This window comes from Podarcis melisellensis, assembly GCF_964234715.1.
Source record: "Podarcis melisellensis genome assembly, chromosome: 13".
Lineage (NCBI taxonomy): Eukaryota > Metazoa > Chordata > Lepidosauria > Squamata > Lacertidae > Podarcis > Podarcis melisellensis.
Window position 1 is genome coordinate 46,504,726 of NC_138545.1, and position 21,229 is coordinate 46,525,954.

General features: G+C 42.2%; 1 protein-coding gene across 3 annotated transcripts in view; it reads left to right on the top strand.

The window, feature by feature from the left end:
* The first annotated feature begins 1,724 nt into the window (after positions 1–1,724).
* Positions 1,725–21,229, top strand: part of EIF2AK3 (eukaryotic translation initiation factor 2 alpha kinase 3) — a 41,172-nt gene continuing 21,667 nt past the window's right edge. The window contains exons 1-6 of one of the 3 annotated variants that reach the window (XM_081883861.1): positions 1,725–2,132; positions 10,064–10,193; positions 15,964–16,158; positions 18,067–18,197; positions 19,197–19,431; positions 19,647–19,809. In XM_081883861.1, coding sequence (XP_081739987.1) covers positions 1,831–2,132; positions 10,064–10,193; positions 15,964–16,158; positions 18,067–18,197; positions 19,197–19,431; positions 19,647–19,809 — 1,156 coding nt within the window. In that variant the 5' untranslated portion in view covers positions 1,725–1,830. The remainder of the gene's footprint in view (positions 2,133–10,063; positions 10,194–15,963; positions 16,159–18,066; positions 18,198–19,196; positions 19,432–19,646; positions 19,810–21,229) is intronic. The other 2 variants (XM_081883860.1, XM_081883859.1) reach the window with 2 other exon arrangements.

Here is a 21,229-nt window from a genome sequence, read left to right on the forward strand (position 1 = left end):
TAAATAGGGACCGCTTACCAGCGGGAAGGTAAACGGCGTTCTGTGTGCTGCGCTGGCTTGCCAGATGCAGCTTGTCACGCTGGCCACATGACGCGGAAGTGTCTGCAGACAGTGCTGGCTCCCGGCCTCTAGAGTGAGATGAGCGCACAACCCTAGAGTCTGGCAAGACTGGCCCGAACGGGCAGGGGTACCTTTACCTTTGCCATTTTATTTTACCTCTTGGGGCAGTTTTCCAACGGAACTTCCTTATACAGAGGCTGTTCCTACATAATGTCCAGTAGCACGTTAGAAACCAACTAAGTTTGTTCTTGGTATGAGCTTTCATGTGCATGCACACTTCTGAATTGCTGGCAGCTAAGCAACTTTAGGGATGCGGGTGGCGCTGTGGGTTAAACCACAGAGCCTAGGACTTGCAGGTCAGAAGGTCGGCGGTTTGAATCCCTGCAACGGGGTGACCTCCTGTTGCTTGGTCCCTGCTCCTGCCAACCTAGCAGTTCGAAAGCACGTCAAAGTGCAAGTAGATAAATAGGTACCACTCCAGCGGGAAAGTAAACGGCATTTCCATGTGCGGCTCTGGTTTCCCAGAAGCGGCTTAGTCATGCTGGCCACATGACCCGGAAGCTGTACGCCGGCTCCCTCGGCCAATAAAGCGAGATGAGCGCCGCAACCCCAGAGTTGGCCATGACTGGACCTAATAGTCACGGGTCCCTTTACCTTTAAGCAGATGAGAGCAGAACAATGCAACCTGTGGAAACTTGTTGTAAGACCGATCAGACTGCTGCATTCTTGATCCTATTGTTATAGGACCAATCAGACTGCTGCATTTTGGATCCTATTCAACTCAGTATATCACAGGCAGGGAGTTCCAAAGTCCACACTGTGCATTCAGGAGTCCCCCAAGTCTCATTCTACCAGGCCTAATTATAAAACAGGGCACTTAAATTTTTAATTTTGCTGCTGGGATTAATGTTCATGTAATGTAGCACATTATCACTGTTATTATTTATTATATATTCTCAGCTGCTGCCTTGGGCGAGTGCGAAAGGAGCCTTCAGATTCCACACAGCACATTCGCGATTCTTTTCCACTTTGCAAAAACCAGCATGGCTCAGCGCTCTACTGCTGCGGCCCCTTTAAGACGCGAACTCCCTTGACGCCCTGGGGCACTGGGGAGCGTGGTCCACATTCAGAATCGGCCACGTAGGAAGCATTGGCGTTGCCCAATCAGGAAGGGGCGGGAAAAAAGCAGCAGCCAGTCGCTGAGCTCCACCAACCGCCACCGCACTCCAATCAGAGAGCGGAAAGCCAATAGCAGAGGGGGCGGGGCGGTCATGTTACTTAAACCAACCATAGGGATACATGAGGAAGTGAGCTCTTTTAATTGGCGGGAGAGATTTGTGGCGGCGTCCCTGCCATTGGCTCGGATCGAACCGTGTTGACAAAACATCGCGCGTCGCTTCTCCTTTTCCGGCGTGGAGGCGGGAACAAAAAGGCGTCCGCACCTCCGATTGGACGGGCGCGCAAAAACGACAGCTTTCCTCACTAATGAAACCGAAGGCTGGGGGGGAAAAAAAAGAAGCGAGCTTGCTTTTTGTGAAACAAAGCGCGCTGGTAACGTGGCCGAGGAAGAGGCGGGGATTGGTTAAAGGCGGGCTGGCGGGTAGTATGTGTAGGCAAGTTGCGTTGCGTCGCAGGAGCTCGCGCCTGCGCAGTGGCGAGCTCCGGCTTCTGAGGTAAAACCGACCGAGCCCTTTTCGGCGGCGGGTCTGGCTTCCTATGCCCGGAGCGTAACGGTGTTGCTGAGGCGACCGGAGCGGGGAGGGCCGCTCCATGCCAGGGCCGCGAGGCCCGAGCGCTCGGCCTCTTCTTCCCGCCGCCGCCCTGGTGCTCCTGTGGCTGCTGCCGCTCTGCGTCCCCGTGAGGGGGTCGGCAGCGGCGGCGTTCCTGGATGAGGACAGCCGGCCCGGGCTAGGGCTCGGCGGGGCCGCCGCCGCCGCGCTCCCCTTGGCGGCCGACGTGACGGTGGAGGACGATGAGGCCGGCGGCGAAGTGGCCCAAGCGGCGGCCTTCACCTCCGGGGAGCAGGAGGAGGAGGAAGGCGCGGAAACGCCCGCGCGGGGCGGCAGCTGCAGGTGAGGCACCGGAGCGCGGCGGGGACCTCGGCAGAGGCCTGGATCCGGTTGCCTTGCTTCCGCGATCCCTGCTCTCTCCTCCATCGCTAGCCACGGGCCAGGCTAGTTGTTGTTGTTGTTGTTTTGTGTGTGCATATATTATATATATATATAATTTTAAAAAAATTAATTTTAACATATTGGTTATCATACATACAACTAAACTTCACTTCTTCTTTTTTTATTTTTATAAATTTTATTGATTTTCATCCAGTTATACATTTTAACCCGAATACAACAAATTATGCCTGTTTTGAACTTCCTTCAGCGTCTCTGACAATCATCCATATTTATACCTTTGATACGCATTCCCTTTTTTCATATTGCCATTATTCCTCCTTACTCCCATTATTTTTAATAAACAATACTTATTTGTTTTTTACAGTGCCTCTTGAAATCCCACTAACGTTGTGTTTATACCACATATGTTTTTCAGATAATCCACCAATTTTCGCCAGTCCTCGATTAACTTTTGGTCTTTAGTATATCTGATTTTCCTAGTTAATTTGTCCAATTCCGCATAGTCTATCAATTTTAATCTCCAATCTTCTATCGTCGGTATCTCCTCTTGTTTCCACACTAAACTTACTCTGGCTTCTCCTCAGATCGTATAAATCTTTCGCCTTTTACTAAACTTCACTTCTTATACAATCTTTTTGGACTTCCATCAGCACCTCTGATGACCCACCATTCTTACCACCATTCTTCTGCATTTCTTAAATTCGTATTGCCTTTAATTATCTTAACTAATAATTCTCCTCTTTGCCATTTTTTTGCAATAATTCAAATACAAAACTTCTTGCCAACCTACGAGCGTAATCTGATCATCACAATTACTTTTCGAATAGTCTGTAAATTTACGCCAGTCTTCTGTGATGAATCTCTGGTCCCGCAGGTTTCGCATTCTTCCTGTTAATTTGTCTAATTCTGCATAGTCCATCAGTTTCATCCTCCATTCTTCTTTTGTTGGTATTTCTTCTTGCTTCTTCTTTTTGTTGTTGTTGTTGTTGTTGTTGACAATCATCTCGCTCTTGTCCCAAGCGCCCTTCATGATGCAGGAATCCAACTAGAAGAGGGGCTTTATAATGTCTTGGTTTTTACTTATTCGCTTCTCCCTCTCCCTCCCAAGAATTATTATTATTATTGTTATTATTATTATTATTATTATTAATTAAATTTGTACGCAGCCCTTCATCCGCAGACCTCAGGGCATACAGCATAACAATGCAGTATAAAATACAAAATGCATAATAATAATATTTTATTTATATCCCGCCCTCCCCCACCAAAGCCGGGCTCAGAGCGGCTAACAACAGTAAAATGATACAACATTCTAAAATCGTTTCATTATAAAATCAGTTCAAATCAGAGTAATAACAAGAACAAAAGGAAGCAAGAACCCCCCTGCCCCTCCCGCTTATAGTTCTTCTGCAACCCTGCCCCCCAACTCTGTTTTTGTGTTTCTGCAGTTAACACACCATTGAGGTGGGCTAAGTGTGGAATGGGCTGGCCCAAGGTATCCCTCTCAGTAACCCTTCCCTGGTTTGAAACTGGCCTGACTCGCCAGCAATCCACTCACCCTGAGTATAAGAACAACCTGCTGCTGGTCAACCATCCTTTTTTTTATTTATTTGTTTCAAGTTTAAACACAGCACATCAAAACTCCACCATCCTGTTCTCAATTCGCTGCAACTTGATAGGGTTTGGGGTCTTCATCACCCCACTTCTGTTGGTGGCCGTTTCTGTGTGAGTTGGCGGGAGAGCCTTGTGTTTGTGTGCAAACCAGACTGCTGGAAAAGCCACAGGTGGGTGTTTATTTGGCCCTTGAGCAGTTGGATAGGTGCTTGGGGTTGCATGCCCAGTGGGTGTTGCCTGAGGTGATGGTGGGCGTGGCTTGGACGTGTACACGATTGCTCATATACACACACAAACATGGCTTTTCCTTGCTGGGGTGGAGACTAGCAGGCCTGTGGCCTCTCCAACAGGAAAAGAAGTGCCCTTTGAATGCACTTTCCTTATTGTAGTCACACAAAAGTTTGGCAGTTGGGACAGCTTGGGTCCCTGCATGGGCTGTTACCTGCCCACATGTTGTGTTCAGGGATAGATATAATTTTCCCTAAGTATTCTAATCTCGAAGGGTGGTATTTTTCACCTTTCAGATTACCTACCTACCTCTGTGTGTATTAGGAGACAAATCTGCCTTCTTATGTGGACCTATTTGCAAAGATGCAAAAGTCTGTGTGATGCTTACTGCATTCAATGCACTGTCTTCCTGTTTCTGAGAACTTGTATAGTTTAGTGAGATTGTTCCTTCATGCCCTGTATTGGTACATTCCTTATGTTCTATGTTATATTTGGCAAACTATACATTTGATCACACCAGTAACGAAAGTGTTAAGTGAATAGTTTCCCAGTAGATCCATTGAGGGTGATGGCAAATGAATACTGTATTGTATGTTGAAGTTGAATATAATGCTACTTTAGTCATCACTTAGCCCAAAGGTAGATTTTGGAAAGTCCATGCTTGTGCTGAAAGCTCCAGAGGCATTAAAATGTTTAAACCATGATCACAGTCCTTTGCGACTGTAATATTTGCATGCCTCTGGTAGTGGTGTGATTTGAAGAATCTTGTGTATGCAAGCCACTGTACAGCCATTAAAAAGTCCTTATAGCTCATTCCTATGCAGACTTACTTTTGAAGCAACTACCATTAAATAGTCATCCATCTGCTTTCAGTACAGCCTATATGCTGTCCACCTCTCTGTCTCAGAATATTATTTATACTGTACAACCTGGCACTTGCATCTGCTTCTTTTGATCTGCTTGGATTCTTCTTTGTCTTAAGTTCAGTACTGTATGTCCAAGAATCAAATTTACCCTTTTCCCATCCATCCCAAAGCTCTCATTTCCTTATATTTGTACAACATCACCATCCACACCATTGAAACCCACAAAGCACTCTTTTTCTTTACACACCTTTGAAAGTGAATTCCGTGGCCAAAAGATAGGACAGTGGGACAGACCCGAAACCAGATGTGGCGAAAGCAATAGGGTGATCGAGAGAGGTCTAAGGGGACAAGGGGAAATGAGTGTTCTGGAGGCCTGACACACGCACCCTGCCCCCGGTGCTGTAATTGATTTTAAGGTACTTGAGATGTCTCAACCCAAGGGCCTCAGTCTCCTATGCATTAGCTTCTGTACCCCCAGCATGAACTCTGGGTCAGAGGCATCCCCGGGGCTTCAGTAGTAGCCTGGTGACTCTGCTGGCTCCACAAGCCAGCTAAGGCTAGAGATATGACATTTTTATAAAATTTGAAGCCGCAGAAAAAGTGGTTTGTGAAAACTCAAAGTACTGTACAAACAATACTTGCTGCTCAGACTTAATTTTATTTTATGGCTCTAACAGCATTAAAATTATTTATAACTTGGCACATAAAACTGTACCATATTGCATATTCATGAAATTTATAAAACAATCCTATTGGCAAAACCCCTGGCGCTGCCTACCACCTCCTGCCCCTTGCTGCTGCTTGGCACCTGGCACTCATCACTGCCAGATGTTGCTGTACACTTGCTGCCTCCTGCTCCTCAGCCCTGTCTGCAGCCCTTTACTCACCCCTGGGCTGCCCTGAAGAGGACAAGGAGGAGGAAGATGACCCAGGGGGTGAGTAGGGGAGTAAACCACCACCCATAAGTGCTCTGCTGCAGCTGCTGGGATTGAGGAGCAGGAGGCAGCAAGTGTCCGGCAGTGGTGAGCAGTAAGCCCCTGGCAGTGGTGACGGCTAGGTGCTGAGCAGGAAGTGGCTGCAGGGGCACCAGCTCCACCTGTGTGGGGGGTGGCATGATGGTGTGGTGAGTGGTGGCTGCTGTGGGGGTCAGGCAGCAGGAGATGCAGCCCCCAGCCAACCTCGCTTGCATTGCCCCTAGCTTCTCCTTTCAGGGTGACGCCCCACATCAGCTTGCTTAATGGACTCCTGTGTATGTTTACTCATAAATGTTGTAACCCTTGTTTAGTGGCGCTTACTCTTGGGTAAGTAAGCATAGGATTGCGGCCTCAACCATATGAAAGGCTTAGGCTGCAACCTTGTACACATAGAGTAAGCCTTTTTGAAGGCAATGGGACTTACCTCTGAGTAGATATGTATATAATGCTGTTTTGCAGCAGGATGATTGTGCTGTAGTCATCTGAGGTGAAAAGGCTGACTACAAGGTAGGGGCACATCAGTATCTCTTAATTGCATGAGAGGTCATAGAAAGAGGGCAGGCTGGGGTTCATAATAAATGAAGGTCCTGTATAGTCCACTCATGAAGATGGCAGTACTCTCTAGGTGCAGAAATGCACATTGGATATATGTAATATATTTAAATATTTATAAATGGCACATAAGAAATACAAGGTGGTGTACAGATAGTAAAAATGTAATAGTACAGCAATAATATTAGAAAAAAAGTCTGAAAACTGGTTGGTAACAAATGGCAAATGCCTTCTAAAGTCCTGACATCCAAGTAGGCAATATTTGAATCAGTAAACAAGATTACAGTATATATTGTCAAATCACTCACCCTAAGTGTTTGTTAACATCTGAGATGTGTACAGTCGTACCTAGGTTCTCGAATGCCTTGTTACTCGAACGTTTTGGCTCACAAACCTGGAAGTGAGTGTTTTGGTTTGTGTACATTTTTTGGAAGCCGGACATCTGACGCGGCTTCCAATTGAGTGCAGGAAGTTCCTGCCGCCAAACGGAAGCCGCACCTTGGTTTTTGAACATTTTCAGAAGTCGAAAGGACTTCTGGAATGGATTCCATTCGAGAACCAAGATACGACTACACACAATACACAATTTAGTAATTTTTTAGTATTATGGTGTTCGTGGTGTAGAATCACTACTATACAGCTATTAATGTGTTCCAGCTTCCTATACCTGTTTGACATTCTTAATATGGAACCAGAGCAGTAATTAACTCCTGCTTGAGGTAGTTATTTCTGTTCTGAATAAACATGGCATCAGCCTTGAACATGATAAGGCTGGACTCCATTGTGACTATAATTGTTCAAACAAAAGCACTACCTTTCGGCTCTGGAAAGAATTGTTTGTCTAAAGGTATGGCTTATGAAAGAAATTCCACTATTACAGTAGTACCTTGGGTTAAGTACTTATTTTGTTCCCGAGGTCCGTACTTAACCTGAAACTGTTCTTAACCTGAAGCACCAATTTAACTAATGGGGCCTCCTGCTGCTGCCACGATGCCGGAGCATGATTTCTGTTCTCATCCTGAAGCAAAGTTCTTAACCCGAGAGGTTAGAGGAGTCTGTAACTTGAAGCGTATGTAACCTGAAGCGTATGTGACACGAGGTACCACTGTATTAGACTACTGAGGGTTTTCCAAAGAGATGCTCAAGAGGACTCTGAACACACTGGAGTTCAGGGATATAATTAAGACTTATCTTTAAAAATAAGAAACTTTGTCTAAAACTATAAAATTTAGCTGAGACAAAACTCTGCTTGTGAGTAGGACTCATTTGTTGAAGGGATGTCATGCAGCAGTGAGATTCAGGATGTGGTTTGCATAAGGTACAACGCAACTGCTTAACAATTGTGAGGATCTAGATCTACTGCAGTTCCACTTGCATTGTACTGTGAATGTACAGTATATCCTGCTTTGGTTGCAGCCCTGCTACTAATCTTGCTGTGCCTTTGCTCTTGTCCCTGCTCTCCAGGAGTTGAAAAGACAAGAAATTATTTCAGTGCCAATACAAATATGTGGCAAATGGGGAAGGAAATGCTTATTTATTATTTGACTTCATTTAAGAATTGCTTCCTATGAAATGTCCTAAGGCAATTTAACAAGAAAAACAATTTCTAGTCCAGTGCTTGTGCAGGCTAGGATAAAAATCTCAACTTAAAAATCTTGTTAGAAAAAGGTCTGCAGCTGAAAAGTCAGTAGAGACAGCAGCTGCCTGATACGCAACAGAAGAGAGTTCCAAAGGATAGGTGCTGCCACATTAAACATCCCAAGTTCTACATGGTACATAGAATAAACCTCCTGATGTAAGAGTATCTGTAGGAGGTCTGGTAGATAATTGGCAGCCAGCGGAGTTCTTTCAGCAGCAGCATAACATGGTGGCAATATCTTCCCCAGTGAACAGTTGAACTGCTGCTTCCAGGCAAGCTTTGGAGGGAGCACCACATGAAGCATATTGCAATGTCCAGGCTACTACAGTCTAGAAACGACCAAGCCAAAGCTGAAAAGGGCACTCCAAGGCGCTCTCATCACCTGGGACTGTAGGGATAGAAATGAAACCATGGGAACCCCCAGACCACCAACCTGCTCCTTCAGCGGGAGTACGACCCCATCTGTAGCAGGGACTTGACCAGTTATCGAGAATAGATTAAGAAACTGCTCACCCACATCTCCTATGTCTTGCCAGAATTCAAACTGCATTGGCCTTCATCTAGTCATCAGACTTGAAACTGACCCAGGTCTTGCACAGGTCCTCTCCTTGTTACAGAAAAATGGAAATCTAATGATTCCTCCTAGTAGTAGTAGTAGTAATAATAATAATAATAATAATAATAATAATAATAATAATAATAATAATAATAATAATAATAATTTCCCCAGCCACTCTGGGCGGCTTCCAACAGAATATTAAAATACCGTGCCCTATTAAACATTAAAAGCTTCCCTAAACAGGGCTGCCTTCAGATGTCTTCTAAAAGTCTGGTAGTTGTTTTTCTCTTTGACAATGGTTTTATTTCAGTACTAATATCACCCCACAGCACAACTGTTAGGGGGCTGAATACTTAGTGATATTCTATTTAAACAACCCTGAAGATAGTGTTGAAATCATGATAAAACTGTGCCCTTGGTGCCCATCACAGAAATGGTTCGTCAACATACCATGGGCAGTGGTATCAAAAGTGGCTGAGCTATCATAATCATTTTATTTGTATTCTCCCTTTCCATGGTTAAAACCATGCTTGCAACATGAGAATAGTTACCTAACTGCAAACATAATGAAAGCCGCAGGCAATAGGTAAAACACATTAAAAAGTAGACAACCAAATTGAAACAATTTCCACATAAATCATAAGAAGATGTAAAGATACAAAAATTAATATCAACAACAACACTCAACATCCCCTCAGCAAAACACTCTAAAACAGCCCAAGAGTGTCCAACTGCTTTTGTAGCTGGAGTCAGTCAGGACTCCACCCATCCAGGTTAGGTGGGGAAAGGCTAGCAAGACAGGGAGCAGACCTTCAAGGACTTGCCGCCAAAATGACATAATAGAGTCACATTCCTGCTGTTGTCCTGATAAAGGACATCTCTCAGAGAGACCAAACCTGATACAGTTCCATAACCAGACTTCAACCCAGGCTTCAATTGGTCTGGGTAATCTGTTTTATCCAAGAGTGCTTGTAACTTTCCTGCCATGACCCTCTTCATTATCTTACCCTTAAATTGAGTGTTTATGACTGGGCAATAGTTGCCACAAAGCAACGGCTCCAAGGTCGGTGTTTTCAGTAGTAGCCATATTGCTGCCTGTTCAAGATGCCTGGGACTAGTCCCTCACACAAGAATACATTGATCCCACATAGGACCCAACTACCCATTACCAGCATGTTTTAATAAGCCAAGAGGGGAAGGGACAAGGGAACGCATGGATGGGCACATCACCAGGCTGCATGAAGTGAAAATGATCCCACATGTGTTATGCCTCTATTAAGAGTGGGTCGAACTATTTTGGGTTCTTATTTTTTTTGGTTGGGGTTGATGTTGGTTTTCTGTCACAATTTGGCATTAAGTGGGTTTGGGGTCTTAAAAACATGAACCCTGGAATAGTGTGATTTTTAGTTATGACCTGTGCATGTGTCTTCCATTTACAGATCATTAATAATCATAAGCACTTTGGATGGACGGATTGCTGCTCTAGACCCAGAGAACAGAGGTAGAAAGCAGTGGGATCTGGATGTGGGATCAGGTTCTCTTGTCTCCTCTAGCCTCAGTAAACCAGAGGTAACCATTGTTGCATGGTTCTAAAATGTTAGTTTGTTTATTACTAGTTTAATATCGTTTTCTGTTTTCATTTAAGTTAAGATTTGCAAAAAGCTCTCTTGACTCTTGCATCTGTTGTAAGGACCAGAAAAAAACGTTATCAACTTCACTAGTATTTACTTGGATATGTGTTCTGATTTTTAAAACCACTCTTTACCACACAAATGTGTCCATAGAAACTCATATGTTAAATACTTGCATTGTTTTTCTGGTACCAAACACAAAATGTAGGGATATTATGGATTTGATCCTGTCCTAATCTGACTCTTTTATTTTCTAGCCAATAAATTTGTTACAAAAATACATGGAAGTAAGCACCAATGAATTGTGTTGGACTTACTTCTGAGTAAGACTGTGAGGAATGCCAGGGGAGAGAGCCTGTTCCATCAGTTCCTAAAGTTGGCATGGGAGGATATTATTTGTTGACTCTGATACTTTAAATTGTAAATCTATTGGGTTTCTCGGCCAAAAGGCAGCGTATAAATGAATAAAGAATACTTTTCTTCCTTATCATAGAATGCCATTGTGGCAGTTCCTTCAGTTGCTTTTGCAAATCTTCCCTTTTCTGACCATTAATAGAACAAATAGGGCCATTAATGGCAGCATTAAAAAGGTCAAAGTGCTTTTCCCTGTGCCTCTCTAGGGACCTGAACATTAAGAGACTGTCAGAACTGAATGTCACACTGGTTGACAATCCTTCAATAAGCTAGTTAGTATCTTAATTTTGAATAGCATTGAGAGTCCATAACCCTATGGAAGAAAATATCTTTAGGCTGCATTCCTATACCAATTTGGCAGCAAAGAAACAATCAAAATATGTACTTCTAAAACACTTCATGTCTTTGAATTTTGACTATAAAATATTCTTGCATGACCTTATATATTTACATGGGAGTTGTATTGAAATCAGTGGTATTTCCCTCTGAGTAAAAATCTATTTTCCATCTTGTAGAACACACTGAACATTTTCTTAAAGGTTGTTCAGTCAGCTGAAATGCAACTTGAGTTTAACTTTTAATTAGAAATGCAGTAATATGAAGTTGTACTATATCAAAATAATTACCCAAGGTTATAACAGCTGGTCTGAACTTGGAGAGGAGAGAGAGAGAGAGAGAGAGAGAGAGAGAGAGAGAGAGAGAGAGAGAGAGAGAGAGAGAGAGAAGTATTTATCCTTTGCTTAATTCTTATTCCCACACCTGAAAAATTATTAATAATTCTTGTACTTAATCTTAATTACTTAATTCTTAATCTTTCAGTTAAGATTAGTTGATACTGAGGTAAAAGACCTTTAATTAGTGATTACAACATTTTGCAGATCAAAGTAGGGAACTGAATTGCATTCTCACCTTCCAGACCTTGTTTTTAATTCTGAATCCTTGCTTGCTCAGACTAGTTATCATAGATACTATAGCTACAGACTATTTCATTTTCCTGTATTGCCACACCTCTTTCTGTTCATTGTTTTATTTACTCCAGCTGGAGTAGAGGTGAAAGACTGTTGCAAGTGCTTGAAATATATTTCTAATAAAGCGTTACTGTAGACCCTGGTTCACTGGGATTGTGTTACTTATTTTCTGTATGCTTTTCTGCCCTTTGTTGCTGCTCCTTTTCTGTGGTGGCTCTCTATTTGTAGCATATTCTCCCCAGGGAGGCTCACTTGGTGCCTTCCTTACATATCTTTAGGCACCAGATGAAAACATTCCTCTTCTTCCAGGCCTTTGGCTAATTAAACAGGCCTTTTAAACTGGAGAGTGCGATATTCTTCTTGCGGAGAAGCTGGTGAAATGTGGACTGGACGGAATAACTCTTAGGTGGACATGTAGCTGGTTGACTGACCAAACCCAAAGAATGCTCAGTAATGGTTCCTCATCATCCTGGGGAATATGTGTCACATGGGGTCCTGCAGGGACCCATGACGGGACTCCAGGCAGCTTAAGAAGAATCCCTAAAGATTTTCTCAGGAACAGCAGAGTCCAATCTCATATCATGCAGCTTTTGAAAGGCGAATGACCAGCCTGCCTTTCCCCTAAAGGAAGGAATCACTCTTCTCTTTCTTCCTTCCCTGCAAACATAAGTGCAGCGCTGCAAAAAACAAGCCTAAGTGAAATCACAGGCTGACATGTAGACAGTGGACAGGAAGAGCAAACCCTAATTACAGGTAAATTTGTAGATTACAAATAAATGCAAATAACTATACAGAAAGGTGACCAAATTCACCAGAGTACTCTGTGGGCAAGACAGGGTTAAGTTTTCAAAATCTAAGGTAGCAGGAGTTAGGGTTGTTCTGACCTCTTATCTTCTGTACCTTTGCAAACTAGGTAATCAGGTGATCTACTTATTTGGTATTTTTGGCCACAAACCAATGAATCAGCAGGTGTGCATTAACCAACTAAATCAACATTCCAGCACTAGACAAAGTTTCTACCTAAGGGAAAAAAACAAGATCTTCCAAAGAAGCAGTGTAAGAGAACTGGAATTCTGTAGATGAAACCAAGAAAGAAGAAGTGAAGGAGTTTCAGTTGGGATATGCCCATCTTGCACTATTTACTGTATAGGGTTTATGCCTAAAAGCAGTCAAGGACACAAAGATTATACATACTCCATGTTAGGCTGCCTATGCATAGCCTGTACATAAAGACAGCAGTCTGCTTATAGTTGCCACTTCAAAGCTTCCTGTAGCACTCAGTAACAGGAAGTGCACCTGTATGGTATTCTGGGATGGCAGATACAAAACATCTGAACAGATATTACAGCTAAGATTATATAAATAGAAATTAGTGACAAATCACATTATGCATGAGAACAAAGAACCAACAATTTTTGAGAACATAGAAATAAAAAACTGGTTACAGTGGTAACTCGGGTTACATACGCTTCAGGTTACAGACTCCGCTAACCCAGAAATTGTGCTTCAGATTAAAAACTTTGCTTCAGGATAAGAACAGAAATCATGCTCTGGTGGCATGGCAGCAGCAGGAGGCCCCATTAGCTAAAGTGGTGCTTCAGGTTAAGAACAGTTTCAGGTTAAGGATGGACCTCCGGAACAAATTAAGTACTTAACCTGAGGTAACACTGTATACTGCTTTAGAACATTCTAAATAGGGATATTCCTGCCATGTATAATTTAAAAAGTTCACCTGGAATCTTCCAGGTGAAAACCCAGACTATAAATTGGCTGGCTCAAAGGTCTTGAGGAAGGATTGTAATAGCATAAATCAATGCCAGTGGAGACAATTCAGAGTTCAGGAAGTAAAGTGAAGTTAAAACCAGACTCTTCTGGTTGATGTATGCATAAGTCAAGTGATGAGATCACCACATGCTCCAGAAAGATTGGGAGCATGGGCTCCCAGTGGAATTAGGAAGAGGCTCAAATAATGTGCACTATCATGCGGAAGTAGAAAGGGATTTCATGGGAGGCAGTAAGAATCAGCAAAGGCATGTAAGTTAGGTAAAGAAATGACATCACCCCCTTCTTCCTTTTTGCTTAAAGCATTATCTCATCTAATGCAAGAATGAGTCATCCAGGCAGTCATGTCCAATTATCTTGATACAAAGGATGTAGGGTATCACAAGGTACTTACACATGCCTTGTGAACTGTCAATTTAAGTCATCATTTGTTCAACTTCACTGAACAGAAATCATTATAATTCTGTCTTATATTTAATTCATATAGTCAAGTGCCTTTCTGTTTTGATATGAAATGAGGCTGCCCCAAAATAAGAAGGCTGTTCTACATACTCAGGGAATTCTTTATGCATGCGCAATGATAAATATTTGTTTCTGTTTTTTAAAATCTGAACATCCAAGAATGTAGATGGCAGTTTAAGCAGAGATTTTAAAAAGGAAGTCACTCACACCACTATCTAAGATAAACGGAACTTCCCAGTTCCTTTAGACCGGGGTAGCCAAATCCCATTAGTCCCAAGCAGCATGGTCAGTTTAGAGTGATGATGGAAGCTGTAGTCCAGCAACTTGAAGAGGGCTCCGCCTTGGCTACCCCTGCTTTAGACACTGTTAACAACTCTCTCTCCTAGGGAACAATTTCTGGAAGAGGCCCAGTTCAGCGTCAGAAACTCTGATATGTAAGCTAATCGGCAAATGGTGCCTTAAACCTAGGTTACAGTCGCTACAATGGAATTTCCAGGTGCCTTTACTGCAGCAAACTTTATTGTTAAATCTCAAAGCAGTTTACAACACATTAAAATGTCAAATAAAACAATACAGAACAAATTCAAGCTGCAAGGAATATATTTCAGATGCTTCTCTTAGTGAGATTTTGCTTTCCCCATACTTATTTACCTACTAAATTTATATAGCTGCCCCATAGCAGAAGGACTCCAGGAAGGCAGTGTGGTGTAGTGGTTAGTGTGTCAGACTAGAACCTGGCAGATCAGCATTCAAATCCCCACTCACTTATGAAGATCATAGGGTGATGTTGGGCCAGTCACAGCCCCCCTAGCCTAGCTAGCCTCCAGAGCAGGAGAAAACAAATATGTTCCATCCTCCATGTGACAGCCCTTTAGATATTTGATGACTATCTTATCTCTGCTCAGTCTCCTCTTTTCCCTCAACCATGCCTCATAAGGCTTGATTTCCAGATCCTTGATCATCGTGGCTGCTTTCCTTTGCACACATTCTAGCTTATCAATACCCTTCTTAAATAGTGTTGCCCAGAACTGGACACCGCACTCCAGGTGTGGCCTGACCATGGCAAAATAGAGCGGGACTATTACTTCCCTTGTTCAATACACTATATTTCTGTTGATGCAGCCTAAAATAGCATTAGTTTTGTTTTGTTGGGTTCTTGTTGTTTGCTGCAGCTTCACACTGTTAACTTGTTTTAAGCTTGTTGTCTACTAAGACCCCCTAGATCCTTTTCACATGAACTACTGGCAAGCCAGGTGTCCTCCATGTTAAATTTGTGCAGCGGGCTCTTCCCTATGTGTAGAATCTTATATTTGTCCCTATTTGAATTTGTTTTGTTAGTTTGAGAGCAGTTCTCCAATCTGTTATGATCATATTGAATCCTGATTTCTGTCTTCAGTGGCACTGACTACCCCTCCCAGTTTGGTACCATCTGCAAATTTGACAAGCATCCTCTCAATACATTCATCAGTGTCATTTGTTAAAATGTTGAACAACATGGGGAGATGTGAAATATGAATAAATATTCCCTCCTCCTCTGGGTGCCTCTGCAAAATGAATGGTGACAGAGAGGCTCACCTAGCATCTATTTTGTCTTGTGGGTGGGCTTTTCAGTCCTAAAAGATGTTTAGGGCATTGTGATTCTGCACTATTGTTTTATTTCCCATTTCTAGTTTTACTTTGGTTTTATTCTGCTTCTTTTTTATTTATTGTGCTTTAAATTTTTTGTTTGCTTTATTTGTTTGCTAAATAGTGTTAGCTGTTATTATAAATTGCCTAAAGAACACTTGTTGAGTGGTATGCAAATAAATATTGAGAATGTCTATGCATATAAAAGCTATTGCAGATTCCAATACACAACACACAAACTGGCATTACCATCTATGCCAAGCTAAAGGTGGAGGAAGTAGCTAAAAATGAATATCCACAATTTACAGTAGACATGTAAAATGTATAGTAGACATGTAAAAGACAAACTATGAAGATTAAGCTACAAATTATTATTGCATTGTGCCCCACATTTGATACAAAACATGCTTGTGTCCTGGTTGCCACTATATGTATTTCTGTTCTAATGCTTTGTAGGTATTTGGGAATAAGATGATAATTCCTTCCTTGGATGGGGACCTTTTTCAATGGGATCGTGACAGAGAAAGCATGGAAGCTGTCCCTTTCACTGTGGAATCTCTTCTCGAATCATCATACAAATTTGGAGATGATGTTGTCCTGGTTGGAGGAAAGTCCCTGACAACATATGGGCTGAGCTCATATTCAGGAAAGGTAAAAAAGTTCTTACTGATGATAGACTTTTTCTTACATATTTGCAAGAGAGCACATCAAAATACATCATGCGCTCAGCACCGGATAGCACTGGCCCATTTTACTTCTGGCTGTCAGCCGCATACTCTTAATAGAAGCTGTATGTATATGGAAATTTAACAGTTTCCCAGAAAGACACTCTCACTTAGCCCAGATGGAGCAAGGTAAGCTTCACTGAAATTGGTGAGGCTACTTATGCACTTGCTTAGTTACTGCTTAAAGATGTTTGATTATATAATTTCTTATGGAATAACCCGTATGGAACCAGGGTTATTGTAGAAGCATTTCTTGCCCTTGTGCTTCCCTAGTATCATACCACTAGAATCCTCTGAGCAGGAGGGCTGAGTGGCTGGATCTTGCTCAGGGATCTTGCACAAGGAAGTGGGGCTGAGCAGTTTCCCTGTACCACAGCTCACTCCACTCAGCAGGAGTTGAGGGAGAAGGGAAGAGGAGGTGGGAAAGCCAGCTTACACCTGCTCCTTTTGCAGGCAGATGTCTGGATCTGACTTACACTTTTCATATTTCACATAAGGCCTCAGTTTTAATCTCACATACAAGGTGGATTTAGGCAAGCCATTCTCTCTCTGAATTTCAGTGCTATGTGTAATACAGTGGTACCTCAGGTTAAGTACTTAATTCGTTTCAGAATTTTAACCTGAAACTGTTCTTATCCTGAAGCACCACTTTAGCTAATGAGGGCCTCCTGCGGAGTGTGTAACCTGAAGCGTATGTAACCTGGGGTACCACTGTATAGAGTAACAACGTCGGCCCACCTTGCAAGTTTTCTAGGTCTTACAGAGATTGGCTTATTTTTACAAATTTCTATTCTGCTTCCAAGCTATATTATTTCTATTTCTGTTATTTCTAGCCACCAGGGGGCAGGGTGGTTGTTTAAATTTATTACTTGCCTTTCATCCTTGGGCCTCAGGACAGGTTACAGCAGTTTAAAATACAACATTAAAAGCAGCTTAAAATGACCTACAGCCAGAAAAATAGAGTGTCTCCTTAAAATTGACATCACTGGTTTCAAAGGCAAGGGAAAAGAGGTATGTCTTCAGCATTCACCGAAAACTGTACAGTGAAGTTGCCAGACACACCACTGTCGAGAGGGTGTTCCACAAGCTTGGGGCTGCCGCAGAGAATGCAGTCTCCCATACTACAACCACCCACTGCCAATCTTAACTGCCAAGAGCAGTGATGGCCAAACTTGGCCCTCCAGCTGTTTTGGGACTACAATTCCCATCATCCCTGACCACTGGTCCTGTTAGCTAGGGATGATGGGAGTTGTAGTCCCAAAACAGCTGGAGGGCCAAGTTTGGCCATCAGTGGCCAAGAGGGTCTGTAGCAAAGAAGGCAGTTTTTCAAATATTTGGGACCTAAATTATTTAGGGCTTTAAAAAGGTAGCTTGAGCGCCTTGAATTGTGCTGGCAACCAATGCAGCTGTTTTAAAACAGGATCATGTGCAATCTAAAGGAATCCCAGCCAGTAATGGGCTGTTGCAATTTGGACCAATTGAAATTTCTGAGTTGCCTTCAAGGGCAGCCCCATGTAGAGCACATTGCACATCCAGTACGATAGAAACCCAATGATAGCATTAAAATAGTAGCTCTCTCCAACTTCTGTGCATTAAAAACATAGTAACAATAATTGCCTATGTGATGGGCATAGCATGTTTTAATACTAAGTATTGAATTTCTATATTAGTTTGCAACTTTTCCTCAGTATTGTTTTGCGTATGGAATCCATTTTTACATCTCTGGGTACAAATATGATGGGAAGGTGAGAGCAAAATGGAGTCACACTAGTAAATAGAAGGATATACTGAAAAAACTATATCTGATCCTTTAAGACTTCTCTTTCTTGTTCAGGTGAAGTACATCTGCTCTGCCATGGGCTGTCGTCGCTGGGATGAAGACGAGATGGAACAGGAAGATATTCTTCTTTTACATCGAACTCAGAAAACTGTTCGTGCTGTTGGGCCCCGCAGCGGCAATGAGAAGTACGGACACGCATAGTATATGAGATTTGTAAATAATTTCTGCAGCAGCAGGTGCATTGTCAGATTGCTGCCCTTTGAAGAGTTCATGTTCTTTCTTACTCCAACAATTTAGAATCTGACACGTCTAGTTTTTATGAAGATGCTTGAGTCTGCTCTCTCTTTCCTTTACCCAGCAGACATTGAATTCTGATAGATTTTACTATTTTAACAACAATGTAGTAACTAGGAAAAGTTTGCCCAGTGTCTTGATTTATTTTGCAGGTACCAGACTGGGAGGAACTGGAGGGATATGCTTCCTATATTGATGCCCTAAGGCAGTAGTGGGGAACTGAATCTTGATGATGATGTCTGACACTTTACAAATTTCAAAGGTGGTTACTGTAACTGTATTCACATTATAGCAACCTCCTTTGAAGACGCAGAGAAGCTGTTTGTTTTCAAACGTGCTTTGGCCTTGAGCTTGCTGATCGGAAGGTCGGTGGTTCGAATCCCCATGATGGGGTGAGCTCCCGTTGCTCGGTCCCAGCTCCTGCCAATCTAGCAGTTCGAAAGCACATCAAAGTGCAAGTAGATAAATAGGTACCGCTCCGGCGGGAAGGTAAACGGTGTTTCCGTGCGCTGCTCTGGTTTCGCCAGAAGCAGCTTAGTCATGCTGGCCACATGACCCAGAAGCTGTACGCCGGCTCCCTCAGCCAATAAAGAGAGATGAGTGCTGCAACCCCAGAGTCGTTCGCGACTGAACTTAACTGTCGGGGTCCTTTACCTTTGGCGCAAAAGTACTGCTTTTCCCTTCTTCCTTTATCAACCACCCAGTTTGTGGAAGATATGTGTGTGAAGTCAAAAGCTTGTATACTGTGTTAGAAGATAACATGCTTTATTACTACAGTGCAAAATAGGCTTACATTACTTTAGAAATACCATGTTGTCTCCTTTTACATATTATAAAAACTGGATTGATTTGCATTCACGGTCGTCATCTTCTCTTTTTTTAACTTAAAGGTGGAATTTTAGTGTTGGTCACTTTGAACTGCGCTATGTTCCAGACACTGAAAAGAGAATGGGATTTCTTGAAGGCAATTTAAAACCAAATCTAAACAAAGAAGATTCTAAAATAATTTCCGATGTGGAAGAGCAGGAGGCTGTAATGAAGGATACGGTGATAAAGGTCTCAGTAGCCGACTGGAAGGTGATGGCATTTAATAAGCAGGGAGGACATCTGGAATGGGAATACCAGGTACTAAAGATGGTAACATCTTGACACTTTCTAGAAATACTACAGCATTGCCAAAAATACCTTGCTTCTTTCTGGAATTTGAGGCTTTAAAAAATGTTTTTCTTTTGTAATATGTTCATTTTTTGAGTTCATTAAAAGCTGTGCTCTTAAAATATTTGGTTTTAGAGAGAAAATGCATTGAACTGATTTTTCAAATATTCATACTTTATCTGCAGTTTTGCACACCTGTTGCTTCTGCCTGGCTGGTTAAGGATGGCAAGGTAATTCCAATTAGCCTCTTTGATGACACGAGCTACACCTCCAATAGTGATGTCTTAGAAGATGAAGAAGACATAGTGGAAGCTGCGCGAGGAGCTACAGAGTCCAGTGTCTATTTAGGTACAGCACCAACTTTCAACACAAGACATAATCTTCGCATTGTCCAAACCCTTAGTAGACAGATTCTTGATTTTTCTTTTCTTTTTAGGTGGGTATAATTAATTTAAGCATTTCAGCAAAAGCCAAAGAACAACATGGTAGAAATCCAAAGTATTGTGTGTTTTGCTTTGGCAGTGGAATATTTGTTGCACCAGTGCATTGTTCTTGACACAAAAGCCATGCATCAATATGAACTGTGCATTTTCATCCTGATCCTGTGCATGTTTACTCAGAAGTAAATTCTGTTTAATTCAGTGGGATCTCATTTCTAGTAAGTGTTGGGGGTTAAGTACGACCTTAGCTTATTATTTCAGCTGGAGTTACTAAGCAATGTAAAGTACTGTCCCATTACATGCACAAATAGTACGATTTTACCTAAATCCACAAATAGAGAGTAGTTCGATTAGAGGAGGCCTTTTCTCTGTTGTCGGTGTATTGCTGATAAGACTTAATGTTTGCCATAGATTTGTAGTCTTATAAAGTATCAGTCCTTCACTGGCTCTTATTTTCCAGAGTTCCCCCTATTCCTACAGTGAGTGGCTTTCATTTTTTCTGGTGAATTGTGGTTTGTGGGTTATCCCTTTTCAGAAATATTTGTCTGTGCTTCCAACCTTCCACTACTATGTGCACATTCCTGAAAAATTAATAAATGAGACTGCTATATTTTGTTGTAACTAACTTCTTGACCATCTGTCAAAATTCATTTGGCCTTGGGCTGAAGCATGGAATATTGTAGTAGTGTTTACTTGTATTTTAAAGTTTTTATCTCTGGCTTTTCTTATAATTAATGAACCAATCCTCAGAGCTCATGAGTCATGAAGTTGTGAGCTCACCAATTGTCCTTCTTTGGAAGAGGATGACATCCTGGATAGGGTGATTCCTTCCATTGGATTTTGGGGGGATTTAACAACTAAGTGGAATCTCCAGAGGTTACTTCAGTTTTATACTTCTGCAGATTTTCTTGCTTAAAAGCTGCATAGAGCAAGAATGTTAAATAGTTGCTGGTTATGAAAATGATTCTATTTCTTAATTAGTTTATTGCACAGTACATGTTTCAGATTCCTAGGTACCGTATTTTTCCGTATATAAGACTAGGTTTTTTTCCCTTAAAAATAATGTCAATAATTAGGGGGCGTCTTATACTCTTGACCATCTCCCCCTCTTTTCTTAAATTTGAGTCCCACAAAATAGGGGGGGTATCTTATACATGGGGGCGTCTTATAGGCGGAAAAATACGGTAGATAGATGTAATAATATCATCTTACAATGTAGGCAGTGCATCTTTTGCATTGCTCTAGAATTCACGGCTTAGGTGTTTGTATTCTCTTCCCCTCTATTCTTAAAGGTGCACACAAGTAAAATGATAATTCCTGAGATTAAT